This window comes from Mesoplodon bidens (genome assembly GCF_964165515.1).
Source record: "Mesoplodon bidens genome assembly, chromosome: 14".
Taxonomy (NCBI): Eukaryota; Metazoa; Chordata; class Mammalia; order Artiodactyla; family Ziphiidae; genus Mesoplodon; species Mesoplodon bidens.
Genome location: NC_138170.1, coordinates 87,014,211 through 87,036,193, shown reverse-complemented (window position 1 = coordinate 87,036,193; position 21,983 = coordinate 87,014,211). Strand labels below are relative to the sequence as shown.

The window sequence follows — 21,983 nt, the reverse complement described above, 5'->3', positions numbered from 1 at the left end:
CAGAACAATCTTTGAGAAATTACCACATCATGAACCTACAGACTCATGACATGATTTGCTGAATGACTTTAGCTCAGAACATTCTGATACACATAGAGCCTTGCCACCAGCCCCCAGCGCCACCTGCCAGGCCACCCCAACGAGAATCCCCAGGGCCGTTCAGCAGATGCTGGGTAAAGGGCATCATGCCCTGGGTCAGAGGCTTCCTCCGTGGTGTCCATGGTCAGGGCAGGCCTTCAGGGCTCTTGGTGACAGGGATGGCATCGTCCTGCAGCCTGTGCGGTGCCCGGCGAGCAGGGCCCCGGCTAGATGGGGAGTGGCTTCTGCTCTGCCCTCTCAGCAGCGCTGCACGCTCCGTGGTGAGCCGTCCTGCCCCCTGGACACCCATTTGGGCTCCGAGAAGAGCAGCGGAAAGCCTGGTCCACGGGCACCTCCCGGACTGGTCACCACGTGCACTGCAGCTCTACCACCTCTGCGGACCCTCTCACACCGCAGACACTCACTGCTCCTTCCTCCTGGGTTTACAGTGAAGCGCGACCCTCACAGGTGTCAGAACAGGTGTCCCCAGGCAGTGGGTCAGCTTTGCTGTCGGCTCCAGGTAAGAGCTACCCACGCCGTGAGAAATTAGTTGTTACTCTAGGCAGTGGTCAGGTCATGGGCAGCTTTACCACAGGCAACTCTGAGTCTGCCCAGACCCCACCCTTCTGATGTCTCGAGAGCTCCTGCAACGTGGTGGGAAGTTGACAGAAACCACACAGAGCGCTCCGTAAGATGTTTCTTCTTTGAATTCAATCAGATGCAGTAGTGGCTATTTGAACATCACAGACTCCAAGCAGAGAGAGGCCACCCTGTCAGCCAGGCCAGCAGCTGTGGTCTTGGACACTCTACACACAGACATACGATAGTGCTATACACACACACACACACACACACACATGAAAAATGGGTTCTGTGTCTTTAAAAAAGAAAAGTTTGGAAATCCCTGTTCAGGACTCGCTGTGGCGGTTTTACCGGCGGCTGGCGTGGGGGGCAGCCCGGTCTTTCTAACGACAGGTGACACCTGCTTCCCTGGATCTACCCGTCAGGCCCTCCCTGTGTCCTGGGAGGAAAAATTAATCCGAAGGGACTGACGGCTTCCAAACTCATCCCGATACGACCTAGGGTCTTACTGTCTTGGCCGTGTCTGCAAACTGGCTCTGTGCTAAGGACCCTCCGGCCACTGTTCAAGGGCTGTGACGCGTACTCTGCATCCTCCGCAGAGCTGTGCACCCCTCAATCTGCTCTACGGGGGGCACACTCGGGGGTCAGGCTGCTCCATCCCGTGACTAGCAGTGGAGATGGGGCTTACGCCCCAGGGGGAGAGAGGAGCCCACAAACACACCCCTCAGACCACGGTGAGAGGGAGGACCCCGCCCCTCATGCAGGACAGTCTCAAACCCGGTGCCAGCTGCTCCCTCCCCCACTGCATCCGGACCTTCCCTCCGGCCTGAGCCCTCGTCGGCATGTCCCCAGGCACACGGCCACTGAGCTCTGCTCTGTCCTGAATCCTCTCCCCATGAAGCTACGCGAGCCTCCGCCTTCCCCACAGGGCACTGCCCGCGGTCCTGCCGCGTGCCTCTGGTTCCACGGGCTCTCCCGACAGCTCTGAGACCCAGTGCCACAGGCACAGGGAGCTGACGAAGCTTCTCCTCGCACGTGCAGCTCCTTTTCCCAGAATAGAGCCCAAAGATATATTCGCTTTTTTTCCCCAGTGGGCAAAGCATACTGCTAGCTTTACCCCACAGCCCACTACGAACACCATTTGTGCACAGGCTTTCAATTTCAGAAACGGAAATGTTCTCTCCCTCTCCCCCTCTGTCTCTCTCTGTCTCTGTCTCTCTCTCTCTCACACATACACACACACACACAGAGCGGTTGCAGCCCAGGTCTTCTCTGGTTTTGCCAAATCATGAAAGACGTCCTGAGAGCTTACAGGAAATCTTACGTGTCCCTGAGATGTCACTCAGCGAGCAGGGACCAAAAGGACGTGGGCCCCAGCTCAGTCCAGCTCTGACTGCGGGTGATCCTGGTGCCCCTCAGGCGCTCGGGGCTCGAGTCCCACTAACACACAACGGAACGGTCAGATGGATGGTCCCCATGGCACCTTGTGACTAAAACCTTCAATTCACCAGCACCAGGATGGAGCGTGCGGCAGGCAAAGCGCAAACTTCCATGCGGGGCAACCACGGCCGGGTCACAAATGACCAGGGAGCCACAGGAAACTGCCATTCTTATCAGTCAAAACAGTCCAATTCCGTAGAGTTCTACCTAAAACCCAGGGAATCTTAAGCAAAACGCAGCCTCTCAGTTTTCACATGAATGTCCCGGGTTGTGCTAAGGTAGTTTAAAAATGTCAAAATTCCAAAATTCTGTTCGGTCAGTTCAAAAGACAGTTTTGCCCACGACATATGCATCTTCTATTTGTACGCAGAGGGCAGTTGACACGTGTGAAAGGCTGACTTCAGGTAACTCTGCCAGAGCGTCCTCTGCTTTCCAGGCACTCCCGTCTCTTCCTGACACTAATGGAATCGGTCCCTAGAAAGCCTGCCCAGGCGTCACCAATGGGCGAGGGCTGTGTCCCCCCCTCACGCTCCGATGAGTGTGTTCTAACCACTTCCCACGGGTCAAGGTCAAGTGGACTCTGTGAACTCACCCAACACCCTGTTACAGCCCCTGCCTGCCAACACTGAGCTCCATCGAAGAAAGAATCACTCAGACACAAAAACAGGAAGCTGCATGTCACCCACTTATGTCAGGAGTAAGGGAGAGAGTCCCTGTCATACAAGCACCTGGTGCTCCGATGGTGTGTTTGTAAGCCAGGTGTCCCCAGGGCACACCTTCTGTGGAAACACCTGTGCCGCAGGTCACAGCACTGAGCGAGCAAACAAAGCCTATGAACCCGTAATTGGTGGCAATTCCTGCAGTCACCCCGGAACATCCTTCGATTGTCCTTCATCACGAGACCTTGGTCTTCAGTGGCACACTCGAGTTTTCAAAAAGTGGAAAAGCTCCGAGTCCACCCTGATGAATGAGAAGGGCAACCCCGCAGGACAAAACCACGAGGAGCCGGGAACCCCGTACAAGGTCCGGAGAGAGGAGTCTGGGCGGGCAGGGAAGCTGACTTAGTCAACGTAAAGCAATTTCAGTTGGGTTCCCACAGCGTTCGGGGTGTGGTGGTTTCCTGCGACAAGCAGAGGTCGGCACTCCTCGGGATGTGCGGCTTCTACTCTGTTTAAGATGATACGTTACCTCGTTTTTTAAGCACCCCTTCTGGGATCAGCAACTCGGTTCCTAGCAAGATGCAGTGGACGTGATGGAGACAGGGCCCCTTTCTCAACAGGCAGAGGCGCGTCACTCAGACTCGCCCACGGATGGCCAAGGGGCGGCCACGTGGATGTGGGGACCCTCCTGACCAGGCTGCTGGGTCCAGGGACACGCTCACTCCTTTCCAGCTGGGCCAGCTCGTTTCTGAGTGATTCGTAATCACCCCGAGGCTCATGACGCCCTGCAGGCCCTATTAGCTTAAAAACCAAACAACTCTTGGGAAAGTATTTCTGGCCACATTATATTGGTTTGACAATTCACACCTCTCACCTTCAGTTCAAAGACTGGCCAAATGTAAGCTCAGAGTGATTCAGTAAGATGGTTAGACAACAACGAAGTTATAAGTGGCAAAGAATGGTGAACAACCTGAAATCTTCGGAGACTCAAATTCACCATTTAGAGTATATTGGGCGTTGGATGTGGCGGGCGCTTCCACGAGGAACACGAGGGATTAAAGACAAAGGCAGAAGCTCAGTCGGAACCCCTGACTCAGCGCCAAGGAGGGGGAGCGGCAGCCGCTGAGGACCTCACATGACCCGCACGGGGCTCGGAGGGCGGGGCGACGGCCAGGAGTGACAGAGCAGAACCCAAGAGGGCGTCCTAATAGGGCTCCTGAGTCCACATGGGCTGCGCGGACTCTCCGGGTGAAAAGGAAAGGAAAAACCCCGGCGTAGAATAACCCCACAGTGACTCGAGGGGGATTCTGGATCCAGGCATTTAGAAACTTCTTGGCACAGGGCAAAAGAAACTAATTTCCCTGAACTCGATCAGCTGGAGTCCAACTCGGGTGCCGGGGCATCTGGTGGGAGCACGGGGGATGCGAGGGGTGAGGGAGCCCCTGTCTGACACCCTGCACCCGCTGGGGAATCAGGACGGCGCCGCACTCCCGGATCACAGGGAAAGCTGATTTTAAAGTAGAGAAAAAAAATAAAAACCAACACTTCGGAGGATTTGGTTCTTCCTAGAAGGACCTGTCTCCTCTCAAGTCACTCACGAAAATGAACGATTCCAACACGAGTGGTAAATGGTGACCCGTCATCTACAAGGCTTTAGGAATTAGAAGGCCTCCCTCCTCTAAATCCAGGCCCTCAGCTTGGCCAGGCCGCCCCGTCCTCCTCCCGGCCCAGCGTTTTCCTCTTTGTCCCTGAGTTTTTTCTGCGTGGCCATCTTCTCAGTGCACTAACGGGTCACAGGAAGCTGGTCCCATGAAGCCTGGGAAACGACGGGCGCTGGAGGCAGGAACGGGGACGACGAGGGGACATCCAGGAGGGGCAGGTCTGTGTCGTGGCCGAGTGGTCACCACCGGGAGAGCTGGTGCTGGCCCCGTAGCCCCGGTTCATACCCGACCCCCATCCCTGGTCCGGGCAATGCCGCCGCGGGGGCACCAGGTAGGGCCCGTCCTCGCTGCCCGACGGTGAGCTCCGCACAGGCTGGGGTCTTCTCCGGACGTGGCGAGGGCCGCGCGGCGCACAGGCAGCCAGCACGTGGGAGCCTGGGTGGCCCGACCGGGAGGGGAACGGGCTGGGCCTCCGCGTCCTCCCCTGCAGACCTGGGGTGGTAACTGGAGACGGCCCAGCTCGGCTGCAGGAAGCGGTCACTGTCACCACCGGCTGACGTCACCCACCACCCCTGGGGTGGGGCCTCCCGCCACCGACACAGTACCTCTGTCAGACTTTGGTTGCGCCCACCAAGCCAACCCTGCTGATTGAAAGAAGAAATGAACAAGAGGGCGCATTGGTCGTCACGGAGAACCAGGCCCTCGTCTGGGCGGTGCTGGAAACCACACCCAGGACCGGCCCAGCGGGAGCCTCCACGGTCACCCGAGCATCGCGGAGGCTGGCCCACACCGGGCTGGGACCTGCTCCCACCTGGAGGCCACAGCACTGCTGCCGCCGACCCCCAGGCCCCAGCTGATGGTTCTGCAGCCCCACACCGGCAACAGTGGGAGCCCCCGCTGTCCCCCGACATGGCCACCTTGACCCGAGGAGCCTGGGTCACCTGCTGGGTCCCTGCCCCAAGGGACACTGGAAACTTGATTATTTCCATAAGGGAAATGGGACAATCACCTAGGAATCTCCCCAAATACAGGAAGACCATTCAAAAGATGATGAGCAGCCCCAAGTAAGTCAGGCGTCCCCGACTTGATTTCTGAGGGTTCTGTCCCCGGCACAAGGGAAACAACGTAAGACAAGTGATGAAAACCATGGCCCCGGGATGCCGGAAGAGCTTCGCCCTCTGCTGTCCAAGCCCACCATCCCGTTACCGGACACGGCTTTCCTTCTGGTTCGGAATGGCGTGATTTAGCCAAGACGGAAACACGAGGCAAGACCCAACTAAAGAGTTATTGCTCGTTTTTAAATGGAAGATTCTTTTAAACTTATGTAATTACATTGTATTGAATAACAGAGAATAATTATCATAAAACCCCTTCATTCAAAACTGATTTGCAGAAACAGTATCATGGTTTAAAACGAAGACTTTCTGAATTGCCACACTTTTCCGGTTTTCCTAACTCTGGAACTCCGTAACTCTGCCGTAAGGAAATGTCCCCAAGCGCAGAGGTAGCGACGCCGACCCGAATGGCTAAAGCAGCCCCAGAGCATGAGGGCAGGTGGCACTGAAGGTAAAGTGGTTCACAGGGAAGACCATGCGAGAAAATACATTTATATTTTTTAACTAAAAGAAAAACAAAAACAAAACAGATAAGAATATATACATATATAGAAAATAACACATCTGATGTCAATGTATGTAGAGAAAACCTTAAGATAATTATATTTTTTAAGTGGGGCGGGCAAAGAAGGTTTCTTCTTTCTGCATAGAAGGTTTCTGTACTTCTCTGGAAGTAGACTTGAGAAGTTATGTACGCGAAGTGTAGTATCTCAAGTAAACACCCAGAAACCAATACACAGCAGTAGATTCAAAACATCATAAATAAATCAAGATGGGATTTTACAAAATGTTCAAATAACCCACAGGAAGGTAAGAAATGAAACAGAGCAATGAGAAACAAAGAAACAGAGAACAGATAAGAGATGGCCTGCTTCAGCCCTAACACACCAATAAATTAAATGGTCTAAACACATCAATTAAAAGACAGATCGGCAGAATGAATAAACCGCACACACACACACCCCAACTATATATACCGTCTACAAAACAATTCACCTCCAAGACTACAGGGAGGGGCTTCCCCATGGCCGGTGCCTGCCCGGGACCAGGACAGACACCTCCCATGGGCGTGCGGATGAAATTTATCGGCTCACACCTCCCTCCTCGTCTCGTAACACCCATCCTGCTTTTTAGCCGGAGGGGCATTGTGACGGAAATGGTGGAAGCAATGGGATCGAACCCATGCGCCCTGCAGTGGAAGCGCAGAGTCGTACCTACTGGACCACCAGGGAAGTCCCTACTGACGCATCCCCTTGCAGGCTGGGTCCACGCCCCGTCCACCTTCAGATCCTTAATGGCCAGAGCCGAGCCGAAAACCAGGGGCCGTAAGGACTGCGTGTTGACGGCACAGAGGGACGAGGAGGGCCGGGCAGGACCAGCCCAGCCGCCGCGGGGACCGGGGGCGTGTGGGCGGCCCCCCACCCTCCCGGCAGCCCCTCTTCCCTCGCGCTCCCCGGGGGACTAGCTGAGGATGAACTGACAGCCGACCCCACCAAGGCACCCACTGACCACGGCTCTGGGCAGGTGGGCCCAGGCACACACATCCGTTCCCAGGTGACCCCCTGCCAGGATGCCTGCCTGCACACTCCAAGGAAAGGCCTGCTAATGGCGACAGGGTGAGCTCTCAGGACGGATGGTGGAAAAGCCCTGGTGCCCGTGGGGTCTCCCTGGTACCTTGGGTCTCATCACCGCCAGCCTCACCTGCCTGCCCCATCTCATCAGAGCCCAGGGGCCACTGGAAAGATACGGAGTTCTGTGGGCTCTGTTTCTGCTATACACTCACACCCAGCAGCATGTGCCGTCCTTAAAGCCTCCTGTGGAATGAGGGAGCTTTCACTCTGGAACCAAGGATGCTTCATGCACTTGCATATTCATTTCTGGAAGCAGTAACGCATGTTTATTTTAAAATAACAGGCACACTCCCACGCACGGTTCTGTGCCCTCTCCACAGCTCTTCTGTGCATCCCCTCATCCAGGAGTCACCACCCACGGGGACCTCGCTGCAGCCCTTTCCCAACACACAGCCCAGCGCACTGTGGTGGAGGGGACAGGCTGGCTCAGGATGAGATGGACTGTGACGGGCAGAGATTTGGAGGAAGAACGCTTGAGGCGGAGAGATCAGCATGAAGATCAGCCAGAGAACTGGAAAAGTACAGGCAGACGGGGCGTGAGTGGAGCCCTGGGGCTGGACCGGGCAGTGGGACGGGAGGGCAGACGGGCAGTCTGGGGCAAGCTCACAGAGGACGCGGGACAGGCGGGACGGCCCTTCACATGGCCCCGCGGTCCCATAATTACACCCCCACTTCACAGGTGCAGACGGCGGCCCAGAGAGGGCCCCGAAGTGCTCCAGGACAAGGGGGATAAACGGGAGGGCCGGGACAGGGTCCCAGGGCCCCGACTGAAAGGTGATGCTCTGGGCTGGCCGCACAGCTCGCGGAAAGCACTGCCAGCTTCTGAGAAGCAAGAGCTGAGAGCCTGCATCTGTGCTTTAGAAAAATTAGTTATGGGAGTCAAATTACAGCCATCAAGGTGAGAACTGAAGGCCCAAGCTGGGGCCTGGACAGGAAGAGAGAGGAGACAGTGGGCTCCTGGGGGGTGCGGAGGGAGGGCGAGGCCAAGAAGAGGTCATCGTGAGAGTCTGACCTTCACCCTTACCCTGGGGTCTTCGTCAGCAGGCGCCACGGGCTCCTGGGGCTTTCTCCCACTCCCACCCCGGCACACACACACACAGTCACGGAAACAGCTGGGGCCGTCTCCGAACTGTGGGCCTGGCGATGGGCCTGAGCTGCTGGGCCCTGGAAGGCGCGGCTGCCGTCCGTCTGTCCATCCCTCCCCAGCTCACTCACCAGGAGAGCAGGGTGGATGCGGCAGCCGTATTTCATCACCGCCACCCTGTCAGCCTTTCACTGTTCTAATTTCCCAAGGACCCTGCGCTGGCGTGATCTACAGTCTTCCTGACATTTCACCTTCCTCTGCTGAAAAATTCATCCCGTCCTAATGTGGGATGCTCTCTCCCGAGCGCGGGGGAGCGAGATTGATTCCGCTGCCGGTAATACCAGCTGCCAGTCACCCAGCCCTTCCTCCACGGGGTCTCGGGATGAGTGAACCTGGCCGCCAATTACATGGAAGCCTTCTAAAAGCCTGAACTCATCACCCCGTGCGTGTCTTTCTACCTTTGTTCTCCATCTTGGGTTAACCTTTATTTCTTTTTTTTTAATTTTTAAAGAGCCTGTGTTGGTCTTCCTGAAATTTCACCAGCATATCAAGAAGGCTTTTCTCATTTCAGGGTACTTGCACCTTTTTTTAAAGACTATTTTCACAGGGTTTTATGTCTGGCAAGTCACAGGACCACACAGTGACATGAATGACGCTGACAGAGAAGCAGGAGCAGGACCTCCCGCGGCCCTCAGTGTCATGGCCCCCTTCTCCGTCCCCTCCTGTCCCTCAGGGGTCTCGTGAAAATGCAGATCTGACCCCAAAACCCCCCTGGCTGGGGGGCTCGGGTGTGTCACTCTGACCTGCGCTTCCAGTGGCTGCTCCCCACACTCAGCACCAGCCTGAAAAGGCTTCCACCCAGGAAATCCTTCTCTTCCTGGGGACCCAGCACACAAGCGTCGTCACCGCCCCAGCCCAGTTGTCCACAGATGCGTGCACAGCGCCTACCGCCATGCCTCCCGTCCACGGCCCTCGAGGCCATGCCCTCCCTGGCCACACCCCTCCCAGCCACATCTCAAACAGCCTCAACATGAGCAAGTCGGAGAAAATGCCTCCTTAAAATAGATGGCAGGCCTTCAAGGTCTCACCTCTAGTCAAAATCACAACGCAAAGCGTGCACGGGGAGGCCTACTGTCCGGCCTGATGGGCAGAGCTACTCCTGAAACACCAGGAACGTGCCGAGTGATGGAGGCTGGTTACTCACCCCTCGGTCTGCGAACCTAATCAGGATAGAACCCCCTCCCCAAACCTCTCACATAAATCAACGAATCAAAGAATCCACGGCTCTTAGAGGCTGAACCGTGTCCCCCAAAACTCACATGCTGAAGCCCTAACCCCAGCACCTCAGAATGTGACTATATTGGCAGACGCGGCCTTGAAAGAAATGATTACGGTTAGATAAGGTCATTAGGGTGGGGCCCGGATCTGACAGGACCAGCATCCACATAAGAAAAGGGGCTCGGGACACAGCCAGACCCAGAGGGACGATCACACGGGACCAGGGAGAAGCCAAAGGGAGGGGCCTCGGAGGAACCAGCCCTCGACTCCTGGATCTCAGACCGCAGCCCAGAGCTGTGACGGATACATTTCTATTGTTCACGCCACCGTCTGTGGGGTTTGTCGCAGAGACCAGGGCAGATGGAGACAGTGGCCAGGGCACAGCACCGTGGAAGGAACCACCTCGAGACGGGGTCCCGGCCTCACAAAGCCGGGCAGCTGGTGGTCCCTTCCCTGCATCTCCAGGGAGAGCCAGGCAGGGGGAGAGGGCGGGGGCCGAGGGCACGGAGCAGACCGCCAGGCCGTGGAAGAACGCAGCCAACAACACATCTGGAGTTGAGGGAGGAAATCTGGCACAGTGTTTTTTACAGTCTTACTGGAAAAATTAATTCAAATTGGGCTTTGTCTAAGCACCCCCTCGTGGCCTGAAACCTGGAGAAAGGACCATAAACAAAGTGCACTGATACATGACAGAGTATTAAGCTGGGAGGAGGTGTCCAGTGGGGAGCCCTGGGGACCACGTCTTATCTAACATCTTCATTAGTGACCTGGAAGGAGCAGTAAACAGCACATTAATTAAATTTCCAGACGATACTAAATTTGGAGGTGCTACAGAAAGTCAGTGAGGACAGAGAAACAATACAGACGGGACCCAAAGAGGTCAGTCCGGAGTGTAAGAAACAATCCAGGATTCTGATTCCAAAACAAGAAGCTAATCAGAAACTTCCCCTATATTCTGGAACTGCATCTAACTTCTATCAGATGACTATATGAGAACAATGCAGGCGGCCCTTGCTGTCTGAACTCTCACTGCCCAAGCCCTCAGTATCCAAAATCAGGAACCTGATGAATTCGGCAAGGCTCAGATGCACCCCCAGCAGTCAGCAGTCTCCTCACCTGCTGTGCAAAACTCAGAAGCCAAAACAGATTCTGGGGATGTGGCACGTGTCACACAACTCGGTGCCTAGAGGAATAACACCAGAGGGTTTGGGACACGGGGACAAGCAACTGAATACTGGGTCTATAAAATACAATCTACTTCTAAAGAGATAACGGGGGCCTGTGTTAAGATCTGTGACCTCATTGGCCTCTAAACCCCAATATTTGAACATTATTACAAACATCACTCAAACGTGGGGGCCATTATATCTCTACTCTTTATGACAAAAACCAACAGGAAGAAAACATCTTTATAACAAGGAATGTTTGTGAAATTCTTGCCCAGAAACAACATCCTTGAAGCCGGAAGCCCTGTGGGTCAGGTGCTCTGGAACCGAGCCGCACAGATTCAAATCCCGGCTCCGCTGCTAATAGGACCACCAGCCTGTAAATCACTGCAACAAAGTCCTCGCTGGGAAAGTGCACATAAAGCAGGATTAAACTAAAAACTAGATAGCTGGTGCAGCCCATACTCACTGCAGAGTTACCCACAATAGCCAGGACGCAGAAGCAACCCAACTACCCACCGACGGGTGAATGGACAAAGGAGATGTGGCGAGTACACACAGTGGGGTATGATTCAGCTGTGAAAAGAAGGACATCCTCATCAGCGACACTGTGGGTGGACCTGGAGGGCACCACGCTAAGTGAAATGAGTCCGCTGAAGAAAGATCCCACATGTATGTGGGATCTGGAAAAAAAAAAGAAGAACGAGCTCACAGATACAGAGAACAGATGGGTGGTCGCCAGAGGTGGGGGTGTGGGTGGGAGAATTGGGTGAAGAAGGTCAAAAGGTACAAACTTCAAGTTGCAAGATAAATGGGTCCTGGGCCTGTGATGTATGGCACAGCAACTATAGTTAACAATACTGTGTTGTATATTTGAAAGTCGCCGAAAGCGTTTAACCATACGGGTATCAAATCGTTACATTGTACAGCTGACACTAACACGATGTTATATGTCAACTATATCTCAATAAACTGGAAGAAATTCTAATAACAGAAAACCAGATAGTTCACATAAAGCACTTGGGCCAGTGCCTGGCAGCTTAGCATTAAATGGCAGGTGTCATGGTCAACATCACCGGCACGTTTCCTCAAGGGGAAAACGGGATGGTAAGTGACAGTGAGAGCCACCGTCAGTGCGCAGCTTCCCAGTAAGCACCGTGCGCCGTGGAGCAGGGGCCTCGACCCCAGTCTTCTGGGCGAGCCCACTCCCCACGCACCTGATGCTGGCCAGGCCCTCTGATGGGTTGCACCTCACCCCTGCACCCCTCAGTTCAGGCCGTCCAGAAGCTTTGCTTCCTCTTCGCGGGAAGGCAAGCGGCAGATGAGCCGGAGGTGGGTAGAGGGTGCTTCTCTTTGCCAGGCCACCTCATACTCGTCACTAACAGATAAGCTGTTCATGGGAACAGGCAGCAACGACATGCGCAGTTTCTGGCAAAAAAGGGTTCATCACATCCATACCCTGAAGGAAACAGCACTGGAACGAAACAGTAACTTGGTCCCCAAAATCACAATCAACGGCCTCTGTGGTCAATATTCCAAGTGGCTGGTTTCCCATCGCTCACCAGACAAAGTGACCCCAGTGAAGTACATCCACCTGAACCCCAGACCGAAGAGGATGTGACGAAATACACACCCTCGTGTTCATGCAGCACACGCGTGCCGCAGGCACGGCACACATTCAACTGCAGACCCACCGGGCTCCCACCCCCCAGTGAAATCGTCTTCATCTGACACTGGTCAGCACACAGCTGTCCCGGTGAAGAGAGGCCCATCAGTTCTATGTGTGTTAGTCACACAAAACGAGAGCGCACAGAATCTGTAAGCGTTACATGGAGTACAAACCATTTCCATTTCCAAGCCCGTTCTTCTTGGCCTGCTGTGAGGAGGAAAGGCCAGCTGGCACTGCCAGGACCTCCCATGTCTGCAGGGCCAGGGACCGACTGGCACAGGGCTCCTCGGGGCCCCCAGAGAGACTGCGCCCCCCGGAGAACTTCCTGACCACTTTCCTTTCACCACGCCCTTCCTCGGCACCAGGACCATGAGAACACTCACCTCTCCCCTTGCCCAGCTGAGCACCTACACCCTGCAAGAAGGCGTCGGTCTTTCCACATCTGCACAGAAGACACAAAGGCAGGGTCAGCTGGGGGCACGCAGCCCGCGTGCTGGGGAAAGACCGGGTGGTGTGTGGGGCGGGGTCCTCCCCGGGCCGCCTCTACTCGACAGGGCAGGTGACGGTGTCGTGGAATCTGGTTTCTCCCCCTGCTCCTCGGGCACGCCATTCTTCTTAGGAACCTCAACCATTTTATCTCAGAATTATGGTTTCATAAGGAGGGGCCTTAAATCGTTCTTTTCCCGGGAAAACCTACTTCCTCCCTTAGCTTATTTTCACAAAGTAACCATTTAAACTCAAAAAATGCTATTTTCTTATTTGACGCAGAGATCAATGGGAAACTGCAGCTGTAAAGAGAAACAACCGCATTCCGATCTGCTGCTACCAGAGACCCCTAGACAGGCAGCTAGAGGGGCTATTAGCACCTCACTGCTCGGGTGACCCAGGGAGTCTGGGAGGATGGGGACAGTGACACGCGAGCGGGGAGGGCTCCCAACATCACCCGAGGCACGTGGTGGACAGAAGCCACACTCACTAATGTACTTCTCAACGAAGCCCCACCATGTCATCCTGGGCCGTATTTTGGGGAGTTATCATACAAGTCCAAAGGATACTGATTCCTCTTAAAACTTAAGTGTTCTCACAGGCAATTATTGACAGGGCAGCCAGCAGTGAATCCCACCCTCACTTATTGGAGACGGCCAAAGACCGGCCGCAGGGAAGCTCACAGTGGGACCAGGCCCAGGTCGGGCTCTGAATCCGCCACGGTTCCCCTCCCCACTCCCCCTGCCCTCCGTGGTGCCCTGGCTGCAGGACCGGCACAGACTTCTGATTATGCATTTGAGGAAAGGACCCCGACGTGGTTTTCCAGCTGTGCCCACTGAACGGGCTGCCATCGGTGTCGTCTTGCACCTGCCCTGTGGGATGTGCTGTGGCCCTCGGAGCCTGGCACTCAGTCTCACATCTTCCCACCCTCAGCTCTTAGTGCAACGTCTTAAGCACAACAGAAACTCCAAGAAATAATGATTTAAAAATATGAAATGGGAGTGAATGTCTAAAGCCAGAAACTTGTACTACACTGGTGTGGCCTCAGGATAGATTAGCAGGTTCTAAACAGCCCTCTCATGTGTGGAACTCCGACTGAACAGGCACTGTCTGGCAGTCAAGGGCACCGCCCAGAACCAGAATCCAATGCTCAAATCCCAACTCTGCCCCCACCAGACGCATGACCTTGAGAAAGTCACTCAGCCTTCCGATGCCTCAGTTTCTTCATCAATAAAATGGGAACTTGATGAGCGGGTGCTCCTTCAAGTGTTTAAACAGTGTCTGACACCCATTGCCAGCAATGCACATGGCAGCCACTGCCAGTCTCATGGCTGCTGATGGAGCAGGGATGGTTCTGCTGTAATGACTGTCATGAGCTTAAATGCAAGTTGTCACTCACCAAACCAAGTCTATAAACCAAAAGTGGCAAAATCCATTAAAACCAAGACTGTTACAGTCTCCCAAGGCAACAGAAATAAAAGCAAAATTAAACCAATGGGACCTAATCAAACATAAGCTTTTACATACCAAAGGAAACCATAAACAAAACAAAATGACAACCTACGTAATGGGAGAAAATATTTGCAAACAATGCGACCGACAAAGGCTTAATTTCCAAAATATACAAAGAGCTCATACAACTCAATATCAAAACAATAAACAACCCAATCAAAAAACGGGCAGAGGTTCTAAATAGACATTTCTCCAAAGAAGACATTCAGATGGCCAATAGGCCCATGAAAAGATGCTCAAAATCACTAATTATTAGAAAAATGCAAATCAAAATTACAATGAGGTACCACCTTACACCAGTCAGAATCGCCATCATTAAAAAGTCTTCAAATAACAAATGCTGGAGACGGTGTGGAGAAAAGGGAGCCCTCCTGCACTGTTCGTGGGAATGGAAACTGGTGCAGCCACTATGGAAAACAGAATGGAGGTTCCTTAAAAAACTAAAAATAGAGCTACCATATGATCCAGCAATCCCACTCCTGGCCACATCTGGAAGAAACTCTAATTTGAAAAGATAAATGCACCCCTATGTTCACAGCAGCACTATTGACAACAGCCAAAGACATGGAAGCAACCTAAGTGTCCATCGACAGATGAATGGGTAAAGAAGATGTGGTACATATATACAATGGAATACTACGCAGCCATAAAAAGAATGAAATACTGTCATTTGCAGCAACATGGATGGACCTAGAGATTATCATACTAAGTGACATAAGTCAGACAGAGGAAGACAAATACCATATGATATCACTTACATGTGGAATCTAAAATATGATACAAATGAACTTATTTACAAAACAGAAATAGACTCACAGACACAGAAAAAAACTTATGGTTACCACAGGGGAAAAGGTGTGGGGGAGATAAATTAGGAGTTTGGGATTAACATATACACACTACTATATATAAAATAGATAAACAACAAGGACCTGCTGTATAGCACAGGGAACTGTATTCCATACGCTGCAATGAACCATAATGGGAAAGAATATGAAAAAGGATATATATATATGGATAACTGAAACACTTTGCTGTACACCAGAAACTAACATAACTTTGTAAATCAACTATACTCCAATAAAAAACTAAAAAAAGCAAAAACAGAAAACCAAGACCACTGGAGCCCACACAGCCTCTGGCTCCTCCCGAGGACCCAGGAACAGGCGGGCAGGCGAAGCTATACCTCGGCTCCTCTCGGTGTTTTAAAGGAGGAGGAACCCCCGCCACTGAAGGCCACAAACAGCCTCTCAGAGGGATCAGAGGGCGTGCCTCCCTCCCGCAGTCGGAACCGTCCCGCATGGGCACGGCACAGAGACAGAGATGAAGGGCCAGGACTAAGACACGGCTCACCGCGCCAGCCAGGGCGTTGGGACCAGCCAAGCTGCCCCGAAGCCCCAACCCGGCCCCTCAGAGGACCCCACTGGGGCCTAGGGCGCCGCCGTGGCTCATTCCACAGGTCGGGCGGAGACAGAGGTGGGGATCCTCCAACTGGAGGGCGAGGCCGAGGTGAGAGGAGGCGGTCTAAGGAGAGGAGCGCCAGCCCATCCGTGTGGGGCCTTTGGACTTGGCCAGGGAGGTGAAGGCAGGAGACGGTACCAGGACCTGGGAGGCTGCCCGCCCGGAGGGGCGCCGGGGAAGGGCCGTGTCACTGCCAAGTCTTTCCTGCTAGGAGCCTCCGTCCGCTTAGAACAGCACCCCCGCCTCATCCTCCCCGGGCCAAGCCTAAGCCAGGCAGAGGGCTCATCCTGCACGGGAACCTGAAGACTGGCCTGCGTCTGCCTAACGGGATCGGGGCGCTGTCCGAAAGGCTCCCGCACGTCTCGGGTGGTCAGGAGATGCAGGCGAGTGTGCATTCCCCTCAGAACCACGACACCCACTGGAGGCTATCAATGATGGTTTCGGTACGCTCGAGAGAGAGAGCACGTTGATCCTGTGGCCTCGAGCACTCCAGCACCTACCCCTGAAGGTTCTGTGCCCCAAACTCAGAAGCTCCCGTGGTGGTGGGACGGCTGAAGGGGCAGCAGGGCTGAGGTGCTCCTGAGGGACCCTGTGTGCTGTGCCAGGCTGGGGCCACCACTGCTCCCAGCGAGACTCAGCGGGACCAGGCCGGGCGCCCGTGAGGACCTGGGCCGCTGGGGCCCCCCAAACCCTCACACACCCAGCCTGAGCCCTCCTCGCTCCTTGCTTCCAAATAATGGCGTGGGTCGAACTGCACCCATTTCACAGGCGAAATCGCCAGAGTCTACCAGGGTGGCCAGGATGGAGAGCTGGGAAGCGGCTGGGTAGCAGGGCCCACTGCCCATCCCTGGTGGGGCCACCTCTCCTCACCGCTGTCCCAGCTCCACCTTAACGGGGAAATGCTGGAAAATAACTGGGGACGATCTGGCAGAAATCACTGGACCGTCAGCTTCTAGTGCCCTATCCAGTTGTTCAGTCCCATGGCCTTGGGCCTCACTAACTACGTGTGAGCTACAGAGAGGTTCTCACGAAGGGGTCACATTCACCTCCTGGTCTCCGGCGCTCTCCCCCCTTAGGGCGCAAACACTGAGATTAACTCAGCATCCCTGGCATCTGGGCCTGGGTCTCCTGCTCACCTGCTCGGACATCTCAGCACCCTCACTCCAAAGAAACTCACCACATCTTTTGAAATCCCAGAGACCTGTCTTTCAATTCAGTTTAAATCAGCCGATTCCATCCGTAACTGTTTTCTGAGCAGTGATTACACAGCTGTGTGAGTGAGCTTCCAAAAGGGGCCACGTCCCATGCCCGCCCAACCATCTGCTCGGCGCCGTGCACACTCAGCGCGGCCCTGGGCCGCACGGCCCCACGGAGCCAGCCTCACCCACCCACGTGCCCTCGTTCTGCTTCCACGGTGATGCATTTTCTTGTAAAATTATCAGAAAGAAAAGCTACAGTGTTTTTTTAAATCTTCATCCACGTAGAATAAGTCCCAAAAGAGTTTACTACTCATACAGCTTCCCTGCCAGCACCTGGACTCTGAGAACATGTTTTCACAAAAATCCAGGTGATGGCTAAAGTCAGACTGACAGCAGTTAGAGATCCCTATCGATAATCTGGGACAAGCTACATCTGTCGCTCCTCCAATGACAGAGACATAAGCTAGGATAGATGGGTGTGTGGCTTGCTTGGAAAAGGAGTTTGAGTGTCTAGTTTACTTTAACCTACAGCAAATTCACTATCATTTTTCAAGATAGAGAACGTAACTCTGCAAGAAGTTTTTTGCCTGCAAGTAGTACCTACTTGGGCTGTGCAAGAGGATTTAATGCTGCTTTATTCACCTTCCCTCCTCAGCAGGAGAAAAAAAAGGCGTGGAGGAAGGTTTTCTCACCTGCATTTATAAACGTAAGTTGTGAGTTAATCCAATTCTCTGTAGTTATTTACAAGGCCACTGTGATATTTATTCCAGAGTGTGTGTCTTTGTGTGTGTGTGCACACATGCACATGCATGTGTGCATCTATCATAGTGCAGACTTCTACTGATTTGCAGGGGGGGTTGCATGTTGCAATAAACAGACATAATTTAAACATTGTTATTTATAAGAAGAATCAATTCCAAGATTCCTCAAGAGCAAAGTTTCTAGACGCTCTGTGTGGGAGCCCACGTCTCCGTGTGGGAGCCCACGTCTCTGTGTGGAAGCCCACATCCCGGTGTGGAAGCCCACGTCTCCGTGTGGGGGCCCACGTCTCCGTGTGGGAGCCCACGTCTCTGTGTGGAAGCCCACATCCCTGTGTGGAAGCCCACGTCTCCGTGTGGAGGCCCACTTCTCCGTGTGGAAGCCCACATCTCCGTGTGGAGGCCCACTTCTCCGTGTGGAAGCCCACATCTCCGTGTGGAAGCCCACATCTCTCTCCGTGTGGAAGCCCACATCTCCGTGTGGGAGCCCACTTCTCCGTGTGGAGGCCCACTTCTCCGTGTGGAAGCCCACATCTCCATGTGGAGGCCCACTTCTCCGTGTGGAAGCCCACATCTCTCTCCGTGTGGAAGCCCACATCTCCGTGTGGGAGCCCACTTCTCCGTGTGGAGGCCCACTTCTCTGTGTGGAAGCCCACATCCCTGTGTGGAAGCCCATGTCTCCGTGTGGAGACCCACTTCTCCGTGTGGAAGCCCACATCTCCATGTGGGAGACCACTTCTCCGTGTGGAAGCCCACATCTCCGTGCTTCCTTTCTCCTTTCCTCCCAAAGCCAGAATCTGAATGCTAGTTACTGACAACGACAGAGTAACAACAATTAAGGAAGTCGTGTGGCCAGTTTAGCACCATAGACTTTGGACTGACACAAACACTAAAAGGTCCCAGAGATGGGAAGGCGGACGGTAGCCTGGGCAGAAGCCTATGAAGGATCGTGACCATACGGCACGCGTGTGCACCAAGAAGCTGTGACTCCCCGGTCCTGCTATCACACGTGCTGATAGGTGATGAGAAAGATGCAAGTCCAGCTGCCCTCCTGAGCCTGCAGTTAATTAAGGACGAGGGCAGCTACGTCCACCCGTGGAGACCCTCGGGCACAACACTCCCGCTCCCCGGGGTCAATGCTCCTGGAACAGCCGTGATTCCAGCTTCAATTCTTAGGCTTTGGATTACAATAACCACTTAGTATAATCTACATTTACCCACAGTATCACAACTTCTCTGTGAATGCAGCACCTCCCTGACTGGCACATCTTATAAATCACGGGCCGACCCAACAGCGGGAGCACACAGACCCCTAGGGATACTCACTCTTGTTGTAGCAGGTGGCCAGCACTCCCTTGTCTGCAGGGCTGGCACTAATGTGCCAGATCTCACCCGCTTGATGGAGGAGCACATTTTTATTTATAATGTTATTCTCATCATCAAAGTCTATGATGTGGATCTACAAACACAAGGAAAGAGAATGTCAGAACCTCACACACTTTCCACGTGCCTTCATGGAACACAGTGACTACAGGAATAATAATCAAATGCATCTTTCACATCTTTACTTAACAGTTATTCTTACTACACTAACAGTATACACTTAAGACAAGTGTGAAATCCCCACAAAGTATTGTTACGATTTGCAGCGACAGAACCCTGCCCCCTGCCACATGAACTCCTAAAGAGACAAGACACCAAAAGCTGCGTCCCTGCCTCGCTTGGTTAGGCCATGGCTGGTGCCAGGACCAGAGTCTTCCAGGATGGTGCCACCCAGCCAAGACTGTCCCAGACCTGCTGCACAGCTGTGGGAGAACGGGGCAGGGCACTGCTGCCTGATGAGGCCCAGTCTTAGCCCTGCTCTGCCCACTCTGTAGTGGGCACAATTTAACTCACGTCGGAAACAAATGAGGCAGGAAGGGGTGAGAAAGCGCTGCATGTTAGCACATCTTAAATGTCTTTTTAAAAACAAAGCCAACAGCTGTCAATGCTCCTGATCATATAACATTGATTAAACAACATGACATTTTAGCCACTAAATGAAAAGTTACACGTGCTATCGCCATGCTTTTCTGGATAATTTTTAGAGGAATGGAAATGATGTCCACGTTCACTCTCTTATCAACAGCCAAGTCACAGGAAAAAATAAAATTAAACATTTTAAAAATAAATTTATACTTGTAATCATGGATCTGCACAAAGATTTATATCCAGGAATGTTCACTGTGGCACTGATTGTCATAATGAAAAATTAGAAGCCACCTAAATGTCTGGCAACAGGGGATTGTTCAAATAAACTGTAGTACTTGACTGTAATATAATACTATGAAGCCATCCATCCTACTATAAAAACTATTTAGTGCCAGGGAAGAGGGTCCATGACATATATCCAAGGGGAAAAGAACCAGTAAGAGAACCGCACACACGCACCACACGCTTTCTGTTAAAAAGCCAGCACATCTGAATGAGAGAACCAGAAAGCACCTGGTTACCTTTGGGTGGTGGGATTATGGCGGCTTTTCCTTTACTTCTTTGTGGTTTGTTTTTATTTTTAACATTTTTCATGATTAATATGCACTACTTTGCAGTCAGACAAACATTAAATGATATTTTTAAAAATGTTTCCATGACACCCGAAGCATCTCCACTCTGCACTTGCTCAGGACCTCTCACTCTGTTCTCGGCTGCTTCCTTGGTACAGTGTCCTCATGTGAAAACAACCCCCGGTACCTTAAGGGGTCGCTTTGGACTCAGAGTAGAATTCAAACCCCACCATTCCCACTTACAGCCTGTGTGACCCCGAGCCTCAGTGTCCCCGAGAATACAATGAAGGTGAAGGGACAAAGCTCCTGGGATTGCTGGGACCAAGGGGTCGTGCAGGGCTGATCTCGGAGTGGGGGGACACACACACTAGCTCCTGCCCTTCTCTGGAGTAGGGAGATTAAAAACCATGACTGGGCTTCCCTAGTGGCGCAGTGGTTGAGAGTCCGCCTGCCGATGCAGGGGACGCGGGTTCGTGCCCCGGTCCGGGAAGATCCCACATGCCGCGGAGCGGCTGGGCCCGTGAGCCATGGCCGCTGAGCCTGCGCGTCCGGAGCCTGTGCTCCGTAACGGGAGAGGCCACAACAGTGAGAGGCCCGCGTACCGCCAAAAAAACAAAACAAAACCATGACTACTGTTTTTATCTTTAAAACTCCTTTCAGTCAGTTTCTCCCAGCACTCACAGCCCAATGTAGTTTTCACAGTGGGTTTGGAAATGCCCCTGGTGGACAGCTTCTACAATCTAAAGGTTATATGTGAACACAAGCTAAAAGGCAATACAGAAAATCAGGCAGAATTTCTGTGTTGTTAGGGTGAACAGGAAATTTTTTTCTTAAGTATTTGACAGGTTTCCTCCTTATCAGAAAATCCAGGAACACTTAAAAAAGGAGGCACTTAAATGTACAACTTTTCCTCTCCCCAGAGCTCTCCCTCTGAAGTGCCCTGAAGCATTGGGACCACCACATGGGGGAGCACAAGAGCTCTGGCTCCTCCTCTGCTGGCGCTGTGGACCCAGGTGCCAGGTGAGCGCACGGCCCCCTGCACACCTGCGGCTCCTGGCGGGGAGCCATCCTTCCACCGGACCTCTGACCTCTGCGCCCGCACTCTGTGCTCCTCTGGAGGACCTGCTCCCATCTGGGGGAGGCTCTTCTTTCTTGTGAAGACCAGAAGCACGTGGAGTCCAAACAGGCTCTAGTATGTGATCCCAGCTGGCCTTCCTCCGGGCTCGTTTCTTACACGCTCAGGCACACAGAAGTCAGCCTCTGCCCTAGACGGCTGGGCATTGGGAGGAGTCCAAGACCCACCCCCCCAGGTCCACCTCTCCTAACCTGATACTCTGATACTATGGCCCTTAACCTTCAACATTAAGCTTGGGAGTCCTAGGATTCTTCCATGTCCTCACCTACAGTAGGCTCATGGATGGGTCCAAAGGATACGTCTTCATGAGATGTTGTAATCTGGGTACGCTCGGAGAGAATGGTAGGACATCATCACCATAAACAAGTAGGGATCAAAAGAATAATGACTACTATGCAAAATGCGACAGGCACCGAGCTGGTTCCTTTAATCCTAAAAAGAGCCCTGAGATAATATGATAACCTATTATTATTAGCCACGACTACAGGGGAAGAAACCAAGGTTTACAGAGCTGGAGTATCACGGT

General features: G+C 53.2%; 1 protein-coding gene across 4 annotated transcripts in view; it reads right to left on the bottom strand.

Annotated features, from left to right (window-relative positions):
- Positions 1-21,983, bottom strand: part of EIPR1 (EARP complex and GARP complex interacting protein 1) — an 87,673-nt gene that overhangs the window by 54,484 nt on the left and 11,206 nt on the right. For 2 of the 4 annotated variants that reach the window (XM_081255017.1, XM_081255018.1), the window contains one exon: positions 19,106-19,238. The exons of the other annotated variants lie outside the window; for them this stretch is intronic. In XM_081255017.1, the coding sequence (XP_081111143.1) occupies positions 19,106-19,238 (133 nt within the window). The remainder of the gene's footprint in view (positions 1-19,105; positions 19,239-21,983) is intronic. 4 annotated transcript variants of the gene reach the window in all.